The sequence below is a fragment of the Equus asinus genome, chromosome 7 (genome assembly GCF_041296235.1).
Source record: "Equus asinus isolate D_3611 breed Donkey chromosome 7, EquAss-T2T_v2, whole genome shotgun sequence".
Lineage (NCBI taxonomy): Eukaryota > Metazoa > Chordata > Mammalia > Perissodactyla > Equidae > Equus > Equus asinus.
Genome location: NC_091796.1, coordinates 50,674,601 through 50,693,408, shown reverse-complemented (window position 1 = coordinate 50,693,408; position 18,808 = coordinate 50,674,601). Strand labels below are relative to the sequence as shown.

The 18,808-nt window shown below is 38.7% G+C and overlaps 1 protein-coding gene across 3 annotated transcripts in view; it reads right to left on the bottom strand.

Annotated features, from left to right (window-relative positions):
• MYOM1 (myomesin 1) overlaps positions 1-18,808 on the bottom strand; it is a 158,206-nt gene that overhangs the window by 28,555 nt on the left and 110,843 nt on the right. For all 3 annotated transcript variants that reach the window (XM_070513340.1, XM_014832874.3, XM_014832876.3), the window contains 3 exons: positions 16,357-16,541; positions 11,229-11,343; positions 1,413-1,569 (listed from right to left, as the gene is read on the bottom strand). In XM_070513340.1, the coding sequence (XP_070369441.1) occupies positions 1,413-1,569; positions 11,229-11,343; positions 16,357-16,541 (457 nt within the window). The remainder of the gene's footprint in view (positions 1-1,412; positions 1,570-11,228; positions 11,344-16,356; positions 16,542-18,808) is intronic.

Below are 18,808 nucleotides of genomic sequence, written 5' to 3'. Positions count from 1 at the left end.
TGTGGACCTGTGCCCTGCCCTGTCTCTAGGCATTTGCACATGCTACTCCCTTCATTTGGAGCACTTGCTCCTATCTGGCTTGCTGATCTACTGCTACTCCTTCGTGCTGCTTCTGGGAAGACTTTCCTGACCTGCTCCTAGGGAGTGATGGTGATGGGAGAGGGGAGCTGGCACAAATCTCCCATCTCCAAGCTTTGTTGCATATTTTTAGCTGATCAGCCCTCGCTGGGGAGCCTGAAAATTTTTCGCCCTACAGGGCAGAACTTGCTGTTAGCCATTCCAGGTGCCTCTTTTATGTCATCCTCTGCACTTCCCTTTTTTGAGCTTATCATACTGCATTGCTTTTGCTTATTTCATTATCTGTATGCCTCCACTGTGTGCCTTTAGGGACAAGATCTGTTTGGTCTAGTTCACTGTGTTTTCTAACTTTGGTAAGTCATATTGCTAGTCAGTGTCTAAGTTCAGCCAAACATTTCAATATTAGTCAAGTGCACAAACTGGAAGAAAAATTTATTGTTTGATTGTCTTTTCTCTGACCAAATTTATGTTTTACTTCAAGGACTTGACAGCATAGTGACAGTAAAACATCTTTTAATTATATTCAGTATTTCCTTGCCATTCTTCAACAAAATTACTATTTCTTTCTTTTATTTTTGAGATATATTGAGCTTCTTTGTAACAGAAATAATATTTAGGAATATTTTGTTTTGCCAAATACAATCCAATATGGTTGACACTATAAAGATATAAAGCTTGATAAGTAAGGCAAGGTGAAAAGAAAACTCAGAATCTTGGGGCTGAAAGGAGGTAACAGATGATAAAATTAATCCCCTTCACTCTCTCCCATTTTATAGAAAAAGAAACCCAAAGTCTATGAAGTTAAAAGCTTCCCCAGGTCCCATAGCACTGCTGGCAGAGCTGGGACTAGAACTCAGCTACTCTATGCTTCCCATATAGAGTTCTTTCAAGGGCATTATTGTGTCACTCATACGTGGTGTCGAGAAAAGCAGAACAGATTATACCTAATCCATTTAATTTACCACAACTTGAAGGAGCAATTGGCAAGTTCTTCCTTATTCCCTCCCCATAACCACCCTTTCCATTATTTTAAGATTTAAAAATTTTGTAGAATAATGAGAATCATCTTTAAAGCTCACTTTTATGTCAATCAAAACTTTTCTAACATCATAAGATAATATACGAGAAAGCACTTTAAATGAAGTAATGAGAAAAGTACTTTACAAGGATTATTTTTTAAGGTTTATACTGGTTATTACTTTTTATATTACCAGATATAAAATATGTGTGATTTCATCCTCTTAAACCAAGTATTTGAAATGGAAAGCAAAGAGCTTACTTCATCCTTCTATCATGAAAAGGAAACCCATTATTTTGATTGAAACTGTCCGTACTTGTTGCCTTTGCTTTCAACTTCTAATCGTGGGGAGTCTTCAGTGGATACATAATCTTTGGACCAGGTGAACTCAGAATTTGGAGCCATCTGATCACATTCGAAGTTCAGGGAAATGATTCCATCATCATCCACGCTTACAACGACCTCCTTGGTTCCTAGAAGATCAAAAATGAGGCGCTGATATTTCCTGGTAAATATCAACCAACTAAGAATTCCTTACCTCGGGATCCTTTACTCTAGCCTTAAAGCAGGGCCTTGAGCTTGTGCAAGGGAAAAGCCTCAATTGCTCACTACGACTGACAATCCTGCTCTACTATTCAACTTGTATACTGTAACATGGAATTAAAAGAACGTGCCATGTTTCTTAGATAGAGCCAACACCATGGACAGTATTGTTTGTTCAGGGCTGAATAAAAATTAGTTGACATGACTGATGATTCAGTATGGGAGTGGGTTGATCATAAAAAAGAGGGACAGGGCAGTCTTAGGAAAAAAGAAAATTGAATGGTCATTATCAGACCTAATTCACGACTTTTGCTTCAATAACACCCATATCCAACTAGTCATCAGGAAAGGATAGATAAGCAATTAAGAAACCAAAGGGAAATTGAAGAGGAGAAAGTAGAGGTAATAAGAATTGTCTATATTCACATGTTCAAGTTGGTAAATCATTTAAGAATGGAGAAATAGATGGAAACGTGTTCTGCTGATGAGAACCAATCTAAAGATGCCCCTCTAGATTAGAACAATTGCAACCCAGAAACGATTGCTATTGAACTGTATGGAAACTTAAATGGAAATGAATTTCAAGAGATCCAGATATTTGAAGAAGATTTGTATTTGTATTTTAAAATAAAACAATTCAGTTAATGTTCTGAGTTCTGTTATTTTTGAGAGTTATAAAAAATTGCACCTGAACCAGCCCTGATGGCCCAGTGGTTAAAGTTTGGCACACTCTGCTTTGGCGGCCCAGGTTTGGTTCCTTGGGTGCAGAACACCACCACTCATCTGTCAGTAGCCATGCTGTGGCAGTGGCTCACATAGAAGAACTAGAAGGACTCACAACTAAAATATACAACTATGTGCTGGGGCTTTGGGGAGAAAAAAAAAAGCGAGGGGAAGGTTGGCAACAGATGTTAGCTCAGAGTGAATCTTCCTCAGCAAAAAAAATTTTTAAATTGCACCTACATCTGGAAACAGCAATTCAAAGCGAGTTTGTAACAGCATACAAAATGTTCACATCTACCCCTAAATCCAGTTTGAAAGACAAAGTGCTCTGCTCAAACTGGCATGCATTCACCTACCAGTCTAAACTTGGTTTATTTCCACACATTATGCGAAATCTCAGAAAGGTGCAGCTTTCTTTTTAAAAATGCAGAAAAACTCTTCCAATGGATACTTCCCAAGGGATTGAAGTTTTTCTCTCTAGATTGTACTGTAAAAAGCCAGCATGCTGGCCTACTGTCCAATAAAACTTGTCAGGCGAAAAAAATTGTAACACTTCACTCAGGGAAAGGCCAAAAGAAAACGAGCGCTCAAATAGTGAGCAGTGACACGTGAGACTTGGTTCCTAAGCCTGGCGGTTGATCTAATTCATGTCCTTATTGATGGAAGTGTGTGCTTCAATTATAAACTTCCAAAAAGTGATTTTTAACACATGGAAAGCATAGAGAAGACTCGTTCTAGGAGATTTTTTAAAAACAAAGGGATATTTTCATATTTAGCATAAAATATAGATAAAAGGAAATAATAATCAATTAAAGACTTAATTGCTCCTTCAGAGAAATGTCTACCCTGTATGACTTTTAAAGGGCTGTGCCTAGTCCATTGGAAGTTGCAGACCATGTTTTCTTTCTATTCCCAATAGCACATGACTAATCCTCACAATCCATTGCTGTATGAAACACAGTGAACACATGCTCTTATTAAAACTTAAGAAAAGACTAACACCTAAGCAAGCTGAGGCTTAGACAGTGTTCCCATACACAATTAGCTTGGCTGAGTCACAGAGAGAAGACAGCTCACAAATTGTCTGTATATCTGTATTGTTATGAAGAGGAAAGAATAGAAGTGATGGAAGTTGACTAAACCTTTCTTGCTATTTGCATAATATCTATTTTGGAGGCATGACAGTTGTTCATATTAATCACTCACTGTCTTATCTGTAATACCTTTTAAAAGGAAGTGAATCAATCATCTTTATGTTTATTTATTAAAGGTATGACTCAAATTTACAACAGAAAAAATATTGCTTAGGTTAAGAATCTTGATGTTTTTACTAAAGTGAAAGATTTGACTTTTCTGCAAAGGAGTCACGAAACAGGAAGAACATGAATAATAGAATTAGCTTAGCCTTTCTCTCAACTCCATAGATAACCTTTGTGCTGTAACACTTCACCAATTTGGAACTGTGCCCAAAACCAAGAAGTAAGGAAAACAAGCCTCTAAGAGCCAGTGCTGACGTGACAAAGTCCACACGCTAGTATTCCTGGACACTCACTGGAGAATTCCATAGACCGTCACTTGGAATGCATTTATACTTAGCTTGAGATGATTCTAATAAGCCTAGTTGGTTGGTTTCTCTCAGTAGATTAAACCAAAAAAAAGAGAGGGAAGTAAGAAGCTACTATCAACAAGCACACTGAGAATAAGGAAAATGACAGCAGGAGAGGAGGCAGAAAATGAAAAAGCAGGCACAAAGACATTATTTAGTAAAGGGACAGATGGCTCCTCACCCCAGAAGATATCACTGTACAATACATAAGGTTGATACTTATGATGTGAATCACAGAGGAAAAGATAAATAAGATTAAGTATACTGCATTTGAGAAGGTTGAAAAGTATGTACTGAAGTGTGTAATCTATTTTATGAGAATTTTCATCAGCCTTAAAGTGAAATTTTAAAGTATTGATGCTCAGGCAGGAAATTCTCAGGTAAATGGAACAACTAGGTATTTAAAACAATTTGTTCAAGTTTCTGAATGGCCAAATTTGGCTCCAAACCAAGCAACTTGGAGAATAGGAAAACCCTGCTTAGTTGCTGTTTCAATTGCCTCAGTTACTGAAAGAAGAATATAGAGCTGTCTCATTGAATTACTCTGGAAAAGCAATTTTTGTAAAGTACTTGGAGAACAAAAGATGTTATTTTTAAGTCCCAGGCAATATATGTGTTTTCACCTGAACCTGTGAGTCTTACATCACTACGTTATAGCTGGGTCCTAATGTAACAAATATAATAATTTTTACTTTTAGAAAAGAAAGTGGTAGTTTTTTTAAAGTCTTAGGATAAAATTTGAAATTAAGTAATTGTCTGGAGAGACCAAATAAAAAGTAGGGATTAGATGTAATGTCAACTAGTGTCTGAGAGAGTTTTCCTCATCTGTGAAACTTTCCCTGATGAACCATGTCAAATCAGCACGTATCTGTAGACAATATCTGCAGTGGGTAGAAAAGAGAGGCATGAACATTTCTTCCATTTATGCACATAATTGTGGCGATGATGGGCGCTATTGGTTGACTTATTCAAATAAAGGGAAAAAATTAAAAAATAATCAAAACTATATTTGACACTTCAGTTTTAAAAATCAAATGAGTATTTGATTAGATTTTCATTTTTCAAAAAGTTGCACTGGTTGTTTATTTTATCAAGAATAGGGTTAAATTCTACAAGGGCTGGGATTTTGTCTTCCATATTTATTTGTACCAGAGACTGGACTGAAAAAAATAGATGTTAAAGACAAATGTCAGCTTAGAATTGCAATGTGTATTTTATTGGAACTTGTCTTATGAAAGCTTACACATAACACCAATATTCTGATAAGCAGACAAGATGAAATAAAAGTACCAAAAAAGAAAACACCCTAGTTGCAGTGAGTTTTCTACTAAATTTTGTAGAACTCAGAATCCAAAGCTTGATCTCCTCCCTGACATATCAATGATGCTGTCAACAGGCTGAAAGTGTCACTCTAAAAGTAACCACAATTTCAAGCATTTGAAAAATCACATTCACTGAACATAATTCAAAGACTAGTTATTTAAGCATATTTCTTCAGCTCACTAACAATTCCCATTAGAAAATAATGTTTAGTCAACATAATATTGCAAGAAAAAAATTCAGTTTAAACAATATCACTGTGGAAATATGACAAGGTTATTGACTTAAAATGATCAGTGCAATAAGTTACAGCTTGTCCCTTATTTGTCACATGAATTACAATGCTGATGCTATCACACTCCTTCAATATGGCTTTGCAAATTCAAAGCCTTCTGTTACTGTTTAGTTTTAATTTAATTTATTAACATAGTTCTTTGAATAAAGGTGTTTTAAAGAGTGACTTAGTAGACCAAGTATTTTACAATAATACCAATAAAGGGAATTTGAATTGAAGTTGCCTTTGGAAAAAAAGGTAGACTCTTCCTGCATTCTGGGTTTACAAATAGAGAAAAAGGTGTTTTTGGAAAATACTTTAAAGACTACTTAGGACAACAAAGAGTAAATGTGAGGGGTTTAAAACAAAAGACATCTCTCGGAAAGTTAAAAGTGGACAAAACAATTAAAAAACAAGCTCAGGGTTTCTTATATCTGAAAAGGAAGGACATGTTGGATTGTAGATCTTTGTATAATAAAGGAAGTAAATATGCTAATCTGGAAGGGCCAGTTTTTCCACATATTAAAATCTAAGAGGAATTAACAGCGGAATTCCCTAAATAAGTGGGTCCCGGATACACTGTGGGCAAAAAATTCTACTGCAATTTTACAAAAGATATATGATATTCAGATGGATGATTCTTTTTATAAATGCTCCAGGAGAACCAAGCACAATGTAATGAGAGCGTTTATAAAAGGCCCCAGGCTAATCCCCAGGACAATGCCTGTGGAGATGAACCTGGTGCAGTGTCAGAGTAAAAAGGTGTAGCTACAACATCCTCAGATTTTCTTTTTAGAGTCTTCCACAGCCTGCGTTTTTGCCAAGCACTGAGCTGCTGTAAATTCATGGTTCAACTCATAAATGTCTAAAGAGCCACATTCTCTAAAGTTAATTAATGTACGATCAAATTGGTTCAGATACTTAACCAGCAGACAGCAAGTTTGATGTTCTGCTGTCAAAATAAAGGAATCCCTGTGGACATTCTCATCTGGATGAAAGGCCATCCCACCTTTCCACAGAGTTGTGCTGGAAAAGTGGACCAAAATTTGTCAGGACTTAGAGAACGACCTTTGAATCTGCTCAAGAACATGAAGAATTCAGCTAAGAGCACAAGAGATTTAGCTATAGAAAGTGAGAGAGATTATTTTGGTCTGAAAAGGATTTAAGAAGAGTTGTCTCTAGTCAGCTGCCTCAACCCTAAACAAATCCTTAATATGGACACAGAGAAATACTGGATTGTGTGGAATGGCATTTTAATGGTCCTTACAGGCTTGCTCCTACCCCTAGTACTGAACGGATTAAGGTATGGCCCAGAGCTAAAATGAACTATTTGGAAATTAACTTGGTCCCACTTCTCTCTCCCCTCCAAAAAATGATTTTTTAAAAAAGGATGAAATTTAAAAGCTGAAATGAAATTACAGTAAACTGTTCATCTTCCCAGACATTTCGTAATCTGATATGAGAATTCTTTCTCATATAATTTGGTTTTTTGCATCAGCATTAATAGATCACTTTTTATTGCTATGGAAGATTCACCCTGAGCTAACATCCGTGCCAATCCTTCTCTGTTTTGTTGGTAGATCGCTGCCACAGCATGGCTGCCGACAAGTGGTGTAGGTTCACGCCTGGGAAGTGAACCTGGGCTGCTGAATAGAGCACGTGGAACTTCACCCCCAGGCCACGGGGCTGGCCCTAGATCACTTTTATAAGCTCTAATTATTTATCCTTCTCCATTGTGCATGCATGCATGCCAGCGTGATATTTAAAAACTGGAGACTGGGACAGAATAGAAGCAGATCGAAGTGAATTAATGTAATCGGTCACGTTTGGACTGAGCTCCTCTGTGTTTAACACGAGGACTGCTGGCTGATCCACTACTGTGGTGTCCACATCCAGCCCCCGTTGAGCCTCTCTCTCAGCTCACCCTTCACAGCCAGGGCGTTCATTATGAGATATCTAGAGTTAAGCGTACATGCTTTGGTTATAAAACAGTTACATTCACTGGCCAAAACATGGTAGTCGTTCATTATTATTTGCATTTAATAAATGACTACTCTACACTAGGTACTAGACTCTTGGCATATAGAGAGAAAAGACACAGTTCCTATTTTGAAGGAGCCCACAGTCTAATGCACAGTTCACAAGCCTGGTTTCACACACATTACCCAAGGAGCTAGACAAACAAACAAAAATGAACCTATGCCGAGGCTCCGTCCTGGAGGTTCTGATTTAATCGGTCTAGAGTGGAGTCAGTATTTTCAAAAAGTCCCTGGCATGATTCTAATGTACAGCCAAGGTTGAGAACTACTGTTCTAATGGGTGAAGGAGAACAGTTAGTAAGCAAATACAAGTGTAGTTTTCCAAGTTAGCCAGTTAAGCTGATCTTTAATAGTCAGCCTGGCTTCCTGCTTCAGATCCTTCGAGACTCCACCACTAGGCCACTGAGCATACATTTGCATTCTCAGCCCTACCAGGTTCTACCACCAGCCAATTTTCAGAAACTGGGATCGGTTAGTAGGTCATCAATTTAATCCCAGCTCATTCTTCCTTCCGGTGCTGTGTGCTAACCTGCCTTGCTCCTAGTGACCAAGTCCTAACTTCTAGCAACGCAGTTCCTGCTTGGGATTCTGCCTCATGTCGGGGTTCTCCTGCCCATCACCTGAATTCTCCTGCCTCCTGCTAGGTCTCTGGTAAGACTACCTGCAGCCTGTACCGCCAGTTATTTGTTGCCCTCCAGATCACCTGCCACACCTTGGCAGGTCTCTCTCTTGTCTCTGTCTGATCTGGCTCACCTTGCCTCCACTTATACCCCAGGCCTGATGCAATCAACACAGACACTGTTGGAAAAATATCAAATATCAAGAATAGAAGTGTCTTTTATGTACCAACAAATCTACACTAAATATTTTGCAGCATATTCTTATAGGCTTTTTTAGCTAATACATTTCTTGGCAAAGTACAACATATTTAGTTCATTTTCTGGATCCTCATTACCAGCATGATTAGACTTTGTGGCAGTGCTGACGGCATTAGACATCTGCTTGCATATCCATCGACTTTAAAGGGAGACTAGTGATCCTACGAATGCTGGTGGATTAGGTTAACTTTTAACTGGAATTCAAATTACACTTGAGGTATCTTGTTAGATGTATTTGAGGTTTGCTGTTACATGATAAGCTTTATTTTCTACCTGAAATTTTAATAATGCATTCCAAAAGACCTTGTTCTTCTGAAAGAGCAATCCAGTTTCACATTCTGAATCTTGAAATTGATAACATGGCTCCCTACCCGTGCCCTATCCATTCTAACATAAAATAAATATCTGGGTAAAAGTGAAATATTTGTATTTAACAAAATTAATAAATATAGACAACCTTAGGCTACATATAAATTTTTATAGGGACTTATAAAACCTTAAAACCTAGTTTATAGCCTATTTCCTACACACATGTATCATAGCTCTCATTATATCATGTTGTAAACTCTGGCTTTTCCACTAGATTGTAAGCCTGGTATGCAGTGATGATGTCATATTATTCTACTCCTGGTGCCCATACAGCACCTGGCGTATAGTAGGTGCTTAAGAAATACATATTGAAAGAACGAATGTGCCTGTTGCATATGGAACAAGTCCAAGAGTCTCCTGGGTTTTGGAGCTCCTTCATGACAAAGCATTTGGACTTTGTGCATCCTGGGATTCTTTCCTAGGCTGTGAGCCAGTAAATGGGTTAATCTGGTATAGTTAGTGTATCGATGTTTGCAGCTCTTGTTTGTAGCTATATTTTGGGAATGGAATGGCCACAAAAATGACTTTGGTGCCTTATTCCAAATTAGTGAAATAAAACTCTTGCCCAGTAGCTCACCAGGAGATCCTTTTCTGGTGGTAAAATTTCCATAGTGATGGCTTTATTAATGTCATGCCTGGCCACCTGCCATTCTGAGGCTATTGATGAGAAAATAAGAGATCAATTTAAGCTTTCTTTAGTCAATCAGATTTGAAATCCACTGCTTACATGGTGCTTTTAACTTATCAATGGCTAGGTTAAGAGTTTACTTTTATAGTAATCTAAGTGTTGTTCTTACAAGGGTAGACTCTGCAGTTGGGTGCCTTTGCATGTCCATTTGGCACCTTTTATTTCCTCTCAGTTGGCAACTGAGGGGTCTGATTTCTATAGGAATATGTGTCCTGGTGTCTTCGTGTGGTATCATTGACCTGGCATATATGTTCCCAGCACTTTTTTGTTTTCTCATGAAATTTTGCAAAGGGTACTCATATGAGATGTGGTACTCTCTCCAGACACCTGCCACACTTTTGTATAAGGTCACTTTAGTCACATCCAGGTCTTAGAGGGTAATTATAAGAGTAGTTGAAAGCAGGTTATGAAGTAATAGCGTGAAAAGGACAGATATTTCCTCAAAGGGTATATTTGATACACTTTTCAGGTAACACGTAGAGAGAGCAGAGTTTTCTATGTTTACATTCTTTTCTCATCATAAAAATAAATATTATGTATCTGCTCTTTGTTTATTTTAATCTTGAAATAGGGGTGGATTAAAGTGAAAGTGCTTGGACTAGAATGAATATAAATTTAAAGTGACTGGTTAATACTTTTTCATCCTCTCTTGTTTCCAGTGATTTCTTTTATGCAACTTTTATGAAATAAAATATATGACAACTTTGAAAAGGGATAGAGAGTAAATGACAAAATGAATTATTATATAATGATCTGAAACTGTTTGTGCAGTGAACACTGTAAACTTTGTTCTTGTAACAAAAGGGACGACTGTCTTCCTTAGTCCAATCATGGCATCTCTTGAAAATGGGAATTGAGAGCAGCCCCAGCTGTATAGATCATTCATTTAGGACCGCTGTTAGTTTAACCCAGGGGTCAGCAAACTATGGCCCGTGGGCTAAATTTGGCCCATTGCCTCTTTTTGTATAGCCTGCAAACTAAGAATGGTTTTTACATTTTTAAAAAAACAAAAAACCCTTAATATTTCAAGATATAAAAATTACTTAAGATTCAAATTTTATACTACATATAATATATAATGCATATAACATGCACAGTAAAGTTTTATTGGAACACAGACACGCTCTCTAGTTTATGTATTGTTGATGGCTGCTTTTGCGCCACGGCAGAGGTGAATATTGAGACAGGGACCATGCGGCCATAAACTCAAAAATGTTTACTATCTGGCCCTTGATAGAAAAAGTTTGCTGACCCCTGGTTTAACTTAATAGCTACAATTACATAAATTCTACTTTTGTTTAAGGATCACGTTTGCTAACTGGGCTGTTCCAGATTCCCCTATGACTGGGAAAATATTTTTACGTACTTAATGGCCTCAGTATAATAAGAATAATGTCCCAGGAATGTATGCTTGAAACAGTTGGTCCAGGAAGCATAATTTGGTCAAGAACGTCCCCGATTTTAGAGATGAACCAGAATAGCCCTGGACCACTTCAAACCTAGCTCACCCCTGTCCTGAGGTGCCTGTGATTCAGTAAATGATTATCATGTCCTAAGGTCATACTTATCAATTACGCAGATAGCGTACATCAATAATTTTGAAAATGAGGAAAAGCATAGAAAGTAAGGTTGAATGTTACTTTGGTATCTTACACAAATGAGATTACTTTTAATGAAAAAGCAAAAGCCCACCTGGACGAGTTTCTGCCACAACAGGCCCAGCAAGGTCAGACGGCTTCCCGACTCCAGTCAGGTTTATGGCTCGAACACGGAACACGTAGCTTTCACCCTCTTTGAGGCCTTGCACCTGGAAGAAGAGGTATGAAAGTGATGGGCGATTGTATCGTTTAAACGGAAGTGCTCTTCCTCTGTAATAACGACTTAGTTATAGAGCACAAAGGGCACAGGACTTAAGTCTAAACCTGATTCTATCAAAGACTAAATGTGTGGCTTTAGCTTTAGACTTTCTTCTCTCTGGACCACCTGTAAGTACACAAGGGCTTTCTAAGATCTCTTGCAACTCAGACGTTCTCTCTTTTTTGGATAATTTGATGGCCACCAGCATCAGAAATAAAGAGAGTGGTATAGGTGTACTTTAAAGGAGTTGGCCACCTATTCTCTGGTCAAAAAGACAAAATGCAAAGTGCTCACAAGAGCATAGATGCTGCCTTTTTGGTCTGATCCTCTTGAGACATTCTGTGAATAATTTCTGATAAAAGTCCTGGCAAGGGAGGGGAATTACAAGCATGGACCATGGATGCTTTCCATTTGTTTAAAAGCATGTTGAAGCACTAGAGCAAAAACAAAAAGTGTCCCTATAAATTTAATATGGCTATTTCTCACTAAATAGACAAGCAATTAACATGATTGCAAATTTTAGTAATTTGTGAATAATCAAAACATATTCAAATTCTAAACCGCATTTTCAATAATCAAGAAGATGTTTGTTATAAGAGTACAAGAGGTGTAAAAAACATTTATAATATGTCTTTAAATGATAGTCCCACTTCATAATTTCTGTATGGCTTTCTTTGGGTTCAGCACAGTCTCGTTACTATTATAAATACTGTTAATATTTTACCCAAAATAATCTTTTTCTTTTTAAAACGTGACTTTTAAAAGCTATATTGTATTTTAAGAAGGAATTTATTACACAGAGAGGGCACAATTTTCTCCCATAATGCTGTGATGGAGATCAATATCCAAAATATGATTTAAATCAAACAAAGCTAGTATACATTTATTCAATCAAGTGAAGTGTTTGTGACCACGGATTTAAACGAGATATGTATTAATGTTAGGTTTTTAATCTAATTTTAATCTAATTTCTAGATAATTTAGTCTAATTTAATTATATGGTGTTTATGATACCAGAATGTCACTATTTATGTAGTGATAGCTTTCACCAGAGCCAATACATTTTTTAAATATATTCAGGTCTGTAAAATAACTCTAATTTTGGCACAGGCTAAATGCATAGAATTTGACGTATTTAAAGTCTATGTTTAGAAATAATGCCAGGCAACTGTGGATTTACAGAAAGGAACAAAAACATTTCCTTGTCGTGATAAAAATAGACAAGTTGCCAGGTGCCCACCACATCTGCACCTGCCCACTTAGGTGACATGTGGCTGTGAATCAGATTTCTGCAACACGGTGCAGGAAGTGAATTTACATCCTGGTGTCTGGTCTCGGGGGTGACAGGACTGCTCCTTCACTCTTCCATCGCCACAGAGGCCACGACCACTAGCCTCAAAGCACCAGAGATGCATAAACTATGCACATCTATTTTCCTTTTCTTGGATTTTTTTCCTTCCCTACAATTTTGGAAGGAATTGCCTTCCCTTGCCTTATCCATCCATGTCCCCCATCCCTTCCAATTATTCACTCCCTTCTCACCACATTGTCTCACCAGGCAGTAATTATCAATAAAAAAGGAGAATGAGGAAGCGTGAGCTCTGTTTGGTTAAAACCTTTTGGTTGAAAGCAATGCATCTTTAAGCCAGCCCTGGTGGTCTCGTGGTTAAGATTCTTCGGTGAGCACCACAGCCCAGGTTCATTTCCCAGTCAGGGAATCACACCCATCTGTCGGTTGTCATACTGTGGTGGCTGTGTGTTGCTGTGATGCTGAAAGCTATGCCACCGGTATTTCAAATACCAGCAGGGTCACTCATAGTGGACAGGTTTCAGTGGAGCTTCCAGACTAAGACCTGGCCACACACTTCCGAAAAAACTGGCCATGAAAACCTTACGAATAGAACCGGAGCATTGTCTCATATGTGCTGGAAGGTGAGAGGCTGGCCCGAAGAGACTGGGCGAGATTTTGCTCTGCTGTACACAGGGTCATTAGGAGCTGGAATCGACTCGATGGCACTAACAAGAACAAAAACGCATCTTTAACTCTCTCTAGGAACCACTGGACACTTGGTGCTGAAGTGAATCGGGGTTCTTCCCAGAGAAACCAATCAGCTCATTATGTTCCCGCTGCTAAATCCTCCCGTTTGTGGAGCTATGTCTCCTATCCTTACTTAAGTTTACCAGACTAAACTTTTTAACATTTTTCTCCATTTTAGGCTTGAAATTTTTCTGAATATGAGACATCTGGAACAGCAAATATACATCAAAATGGGTATGGGGGTTATAGGACATCTTTACTTTTCTTCTTTATGCCTTTTTGTTAGAATTTTTCATCATGAGCATGTGTCAGTTTTATAGTTAGAAAATATCAATAATTCCATTTTCACTTGAAAAACTATGGACAACTCTAAGATCATTTCCTTACAGAAAATTCACCTGCTGGTTTGTGAGGTACACTCAACCTCAGTGTTTCTCTCTCTCTATCCTAAATTTGCTTTTCTTCCTTTTGTTTTTTTAAACAAGTGACATTAACCATTCTTTGATATGTTTAAACTCTACTATTTTTAATTTCTGCCCATTTTTTCTGGGCTGTTGGTCCCCTATGCTTGGCTTCTCACCCTTGTTTTGCTTTACCTGAGTCAAGTCCAACCTCAGCTCTTGGGATCATGTGCTGAGGCATACTGAGGATTTGGAAATCATCCTGCCCATAAACACACACCGCCACCAACCAGGATGTGTCCAACCTTTATTTTACACTGTCTTTTGGGGGTTTCTTTGAATCTAGAGGCCTCCTGACTTATTTGGAAAGCCAAACAGCATCCTAAGTGCTCAACCTTCCTTGCCCTTTTCTCTTCCCCATGAAATATGACCTTGCTTATCTTCTCAGGGTTTTCTTAGGGTCTAGAGAGCTCACTGGCATATGCTAAGTTGAATTAATGGCATGTTAGGTGTAACAGTTTAAGGGTCATCTCTCCTGGAGGATATATTTATATTTTTTTGGGTGGAACCGTAAATGCCTTAACACCAGAGAGTGGCTGACAGATGGTAAGGACTTTAGTCCATAGTGGTAGGTTGATGGGAGAGATCTTTTAGACCAGGTATACTCTAAATATCTTCCAAAGCCCATCCTCTAGGTAGTGGCCTATTCTGCCAACAGATAGGGCTGCACACTGAATGCAGTATGCAGCTTTCTGGATGACTGTGGTGAAGCCACACTTCATTCTAAGTAATAGGATCTGGAATCACATTTCCCCCAGTTCCGGAGGCCCTGCTGTGGATTCAGGGTCTCCAGATGCCACTGCTGACAATAGGAGAAAACATTCTTTTGAGATTTCCATTTGGTACTGCAATATTGTGATTTATAAGAAATATATATTTCGTCATTCAGATGATCAAAATATATTTCTAATATATATGTGGTCTTCATCCACAGTTCCTGACTCACAGCTCTCAAAACCTCGGAATTTTCTAAGTGTTGAGAGTGATAAAGGTGTCTTATGTTAATAAAGATGACTTTTGGACTCCACTCAAGGGGAGAACTAGCCATGTGATCAGAGGATTGGAACCATGCCAGGAGAACTAGCCATGTGATCAGAGGATTGGAACCCTCAGTCCCACCCACTGATTTCTGAGGAGGGGAAGGGGGCTTGAGGTTGGATCAACTGCCAATGACCAGTGACTCAGTCAATCATGACTACATAATGAAGCCTTCATAAAAAACCAAAAGGACAGCTCGTTGGCCCTTTTTTGGAGGGCTTCCATGTTGGGGAACCAGAATGCTTCCTCGTGCCACTGTGCCGGGCCCCAAGCTCTAAAAGGACAAAAGCACCTTTGTTCAGGACCTCACCCTATGTATCTCTTCCTCTGGCTGTTGATTCATATTCTTTGTAATAAATTGGCAATCTAGTAAGTAAATGGGTTTTCTTGAGTTCTGTGAACTGTTCTAGCAAATTAATGGAACTCAAAGAAGTGTCATGGGAACCTCTGATTTACAGCTAGTCAGTCAGAAGTACAGGTAACAAACTGGACTTGTGATTGGCATCCTGAGTTGGAGGAGGTCATTGGAACCTCTAATTCATAGCCAGTCGGTCAGAAGCACAGGTAACAAGCTGGGGTTGTGACTGGTGTCTGAAGTGGAGAGTGGTCTTGTGGGACTGAGACATTTACCCGCCCGAGGAACCTGACTCTATCTTTTGGTAGATAGTTTCAGAATTGAATTCTCAGATACTCTGCTGGTGTCCAAGAACAGCTTGTTGGTGAGGGAAAGGCTCCACACACACACGTTGGGATTGGATCCAGGAATCCTTTGCAGGTACAAGTGAGAGATTCAGAGGCTATAGCAAAACAGTTTTTGGTAATAGAGACAGAAATTGGTTCAATTAGAACACTCTAGAAGAATCTGAAAGGCAATGACATGGATAAGGTCAAGAGTTTAGTCAACCCACTCCACTAGCCTCTGAGAGTATAAGTGAGCGCAACCAGGAGGGAGCAGGTGAAGTGAGACAGGGTGTGACTCAAAACACCTAGCAGTTGAAGGCTTACTGGTGTGAACTCTATAAATACAGCACCTTCAAACCAAACACCACCGTCAAAAAGAATTAGAGGTTAGAACGAGAAATTCATCTTTTGGGGATGGTAAGTAGTAACATCTTAAGACTGTGATTAACAAAAATGTCAGGCGGGTAAGTGAAAGCAATGGAAAGAAGGGATAGGAGGAAGCTTGTGGATGTTTTCCAAAGCTAAGCTAAGGGATTCAGGTTAAACATAACCAAATTTTTTTAAGCCTCAGAAACTTCCCCAAACCCCAACCACTGCCAAATGGAATCTTACCAGGAGCACAATATAAGAAACAGAGCAAAGCAGAGATGTTGTATTTTATCTTGCTAACTTTAAAGGTAACATTATTAGAAGAGACTTTTTTGTTTTTAAAAAAAGGTTTCTCAAACTATGAGCACCCTCTTACCCTCAGGTAATTGTTTTTAATAGCCGCCTCATTGAGTCCGCGCCATTGGTCCTCTTTGGCACTGGCCTCCTTCATATCCACAAAGTAACCAGTGACGGGAGTCCGTCCAGAGTGGATTGGAGGCTTCCACTGCAGAACCAGGGAGGTTTTCCTGACTTCACTATACTTGAGACTGTGTGGTGGTCCTGAGAAAGAAAGAGAGACCAATGCATAAAAATCTGCATGAATATGTGAAAATCTCAAATATGTGTAAGTCTAAAACCACATTTAAGGTCTTAAAGCTGAATCTGATGCTGGTGTTCTTCTTTTGAAAAATCTAACATTTCCATGGGAATAGGTATTTTGTGGTCATGTCATATCAAGTTTCCTCAATGGCTCTACATCAACCTATTAAGACCCTTTATGGGCAGCAGGTGGTGAAGGCCAGTTCAGGATGCCCTCAGTGGCTGGATGAAAGCTTGTCTCCAGTCTGTCCTCAGGCCTGTGTTCCTCACCTTTTATCAGAACAGTTTAATTTGATTGCAGATTCAGTTTAGGATTATTTTTGGATGATAATCTGAAAATTCCCCCAAATCTCCAATTTGGATGAAGAAAGCAACTCTATTTGATGGCATATGAATATAGACAGTAATATTTCTTTCAAAGGAAAAAAGGAGTATGTTACAAAATAGCTCCCCACTGGAGGGAAATCTTTCCAGTAAAGCATATATCCCATATAGGTATAAAAACAAATTACAGTTATGATTTACAGAGAAGTTTCACCAGAATAAATACAATCAATTCCATGGCTCCTGAACCTGTGCTAAACACTGCCAGCTAGTTTACATTCATTTATCTCATTTATCCTTAAGACAATTAACAGAAAGTTCAAAGAAGACAAGTACAGCTACGTGTTGCTTTACGATGGGGACACTTTCTGAGGAATGCGTTGTTAGGAGATTTCATCATTTTAAGAGCATCAGAGAGTGTACTTACAGAAACCTGGATGGTATTGCCTACTACATCCCTAGGCTATATGGTCCTAATCTTATGGGACCACTGTTGTATACGTGGTCTATCGTTGACCGAAATGTCATTATGCAGTGCATGACTGTAACTTTATCAACCTGTTCAGGAAGAAAGCCAGAATGTTCTCCTCACCTTGTGTGCTCTTTGCACTCTTGCAAGAGTCCAAACTACTAAGTGATTGCCTGCATCTCTGCATAACCACCAGCTGCTACGTGGATGATATATTCATTTTCTTTTTTCCTTCCTTTTTTTTGTAAATAACAACTGATTTCCAACTACCAATCAAAATCACCTGAATTGACTCACGGTGGCCCGTAAGCCAACTACAAGCACAGATTCTATCATGCCATGCTTTGTCATTGTACAATTTGTCATTGTACAATTGATAGCTCAATATTTCTTGGCCTCCTCACCTTGGTTTAACAGTCACAAAATGAGTCATATTTGTCTTATGATGACGTCTTTTGTGGAAATAGGTTTAAATAATAACATCAATACCTTACAACAGTGTGGCATGTTCTGTTTTGCAAAGGGCTTTTATGACCATTTTTCTTGTCATCCTCAGAAGCCAAAGAGGTGCTTTACAGAGGAGGAACTCTGTTCTGCTGCTTCCCGCTTCCCAGCACTTCTCCTCTAAGAATAAGAAGACCTGGTTTCCAATCCTAACTGCCACTTACTACCTGTGTGACCTTCTGAATATCATTTAACCTGAGACTTAGTTTCTTCACCTGTAAAACAAAGGGAGGACAAAACGTTCTTTTTTTTTTTTTTTTTTATTAATGTTATGATGGATTACAAGCTTGTGAAATTTCAGTTGTACATTTTTGTTAGTCATGTTGTGGGTACACCACTTCCCCCTCCGTACCCTCCCCCCACCCCCCCTTTTCCCTGGTAACCACCGATCAGATCTCCTTCTCAATATACTAATTTCCACCTATGAGTGGAGTCATATAGAGTTCGTCTTTCTCTGACTGACTTATTTCGCTTAACATAATGCCCTCGAGGTCCATCCACATTGTTGTGAATGGGCCAATTTCGTCTTTTTTTATGGCTGAGTAGTATTCCATTGTGTATATATACCACATCTTCTTTATCCAATCATCAGTTTCTGGGCATGTAGGCTGGTTCCACGTCTTGGCTATTGTAAATAATGCTGCGATGAACATAGGGGTGCAACGGACTCTTGAGATATCTGATATCAGGTTCTTAGGATAGATACCCAGTAATGGGATGGCTGGGTCATAGGGTATTTCTATTTTTAACTTTTTGAGAAATCTCCATACTGTTTTCCATAGTGGCTGTACCAGTTTGCATTCCCACCAACAGTGTATGAGGGTTCCTCTTTCTCCACAACCTCTCCAACATTTGTCGTTCTTGGTTTTGGATGTTTTTGCCAATCTAACGGGGGTAAGGTGATATCTTAGTGTAGTTTTGATTTGCATTT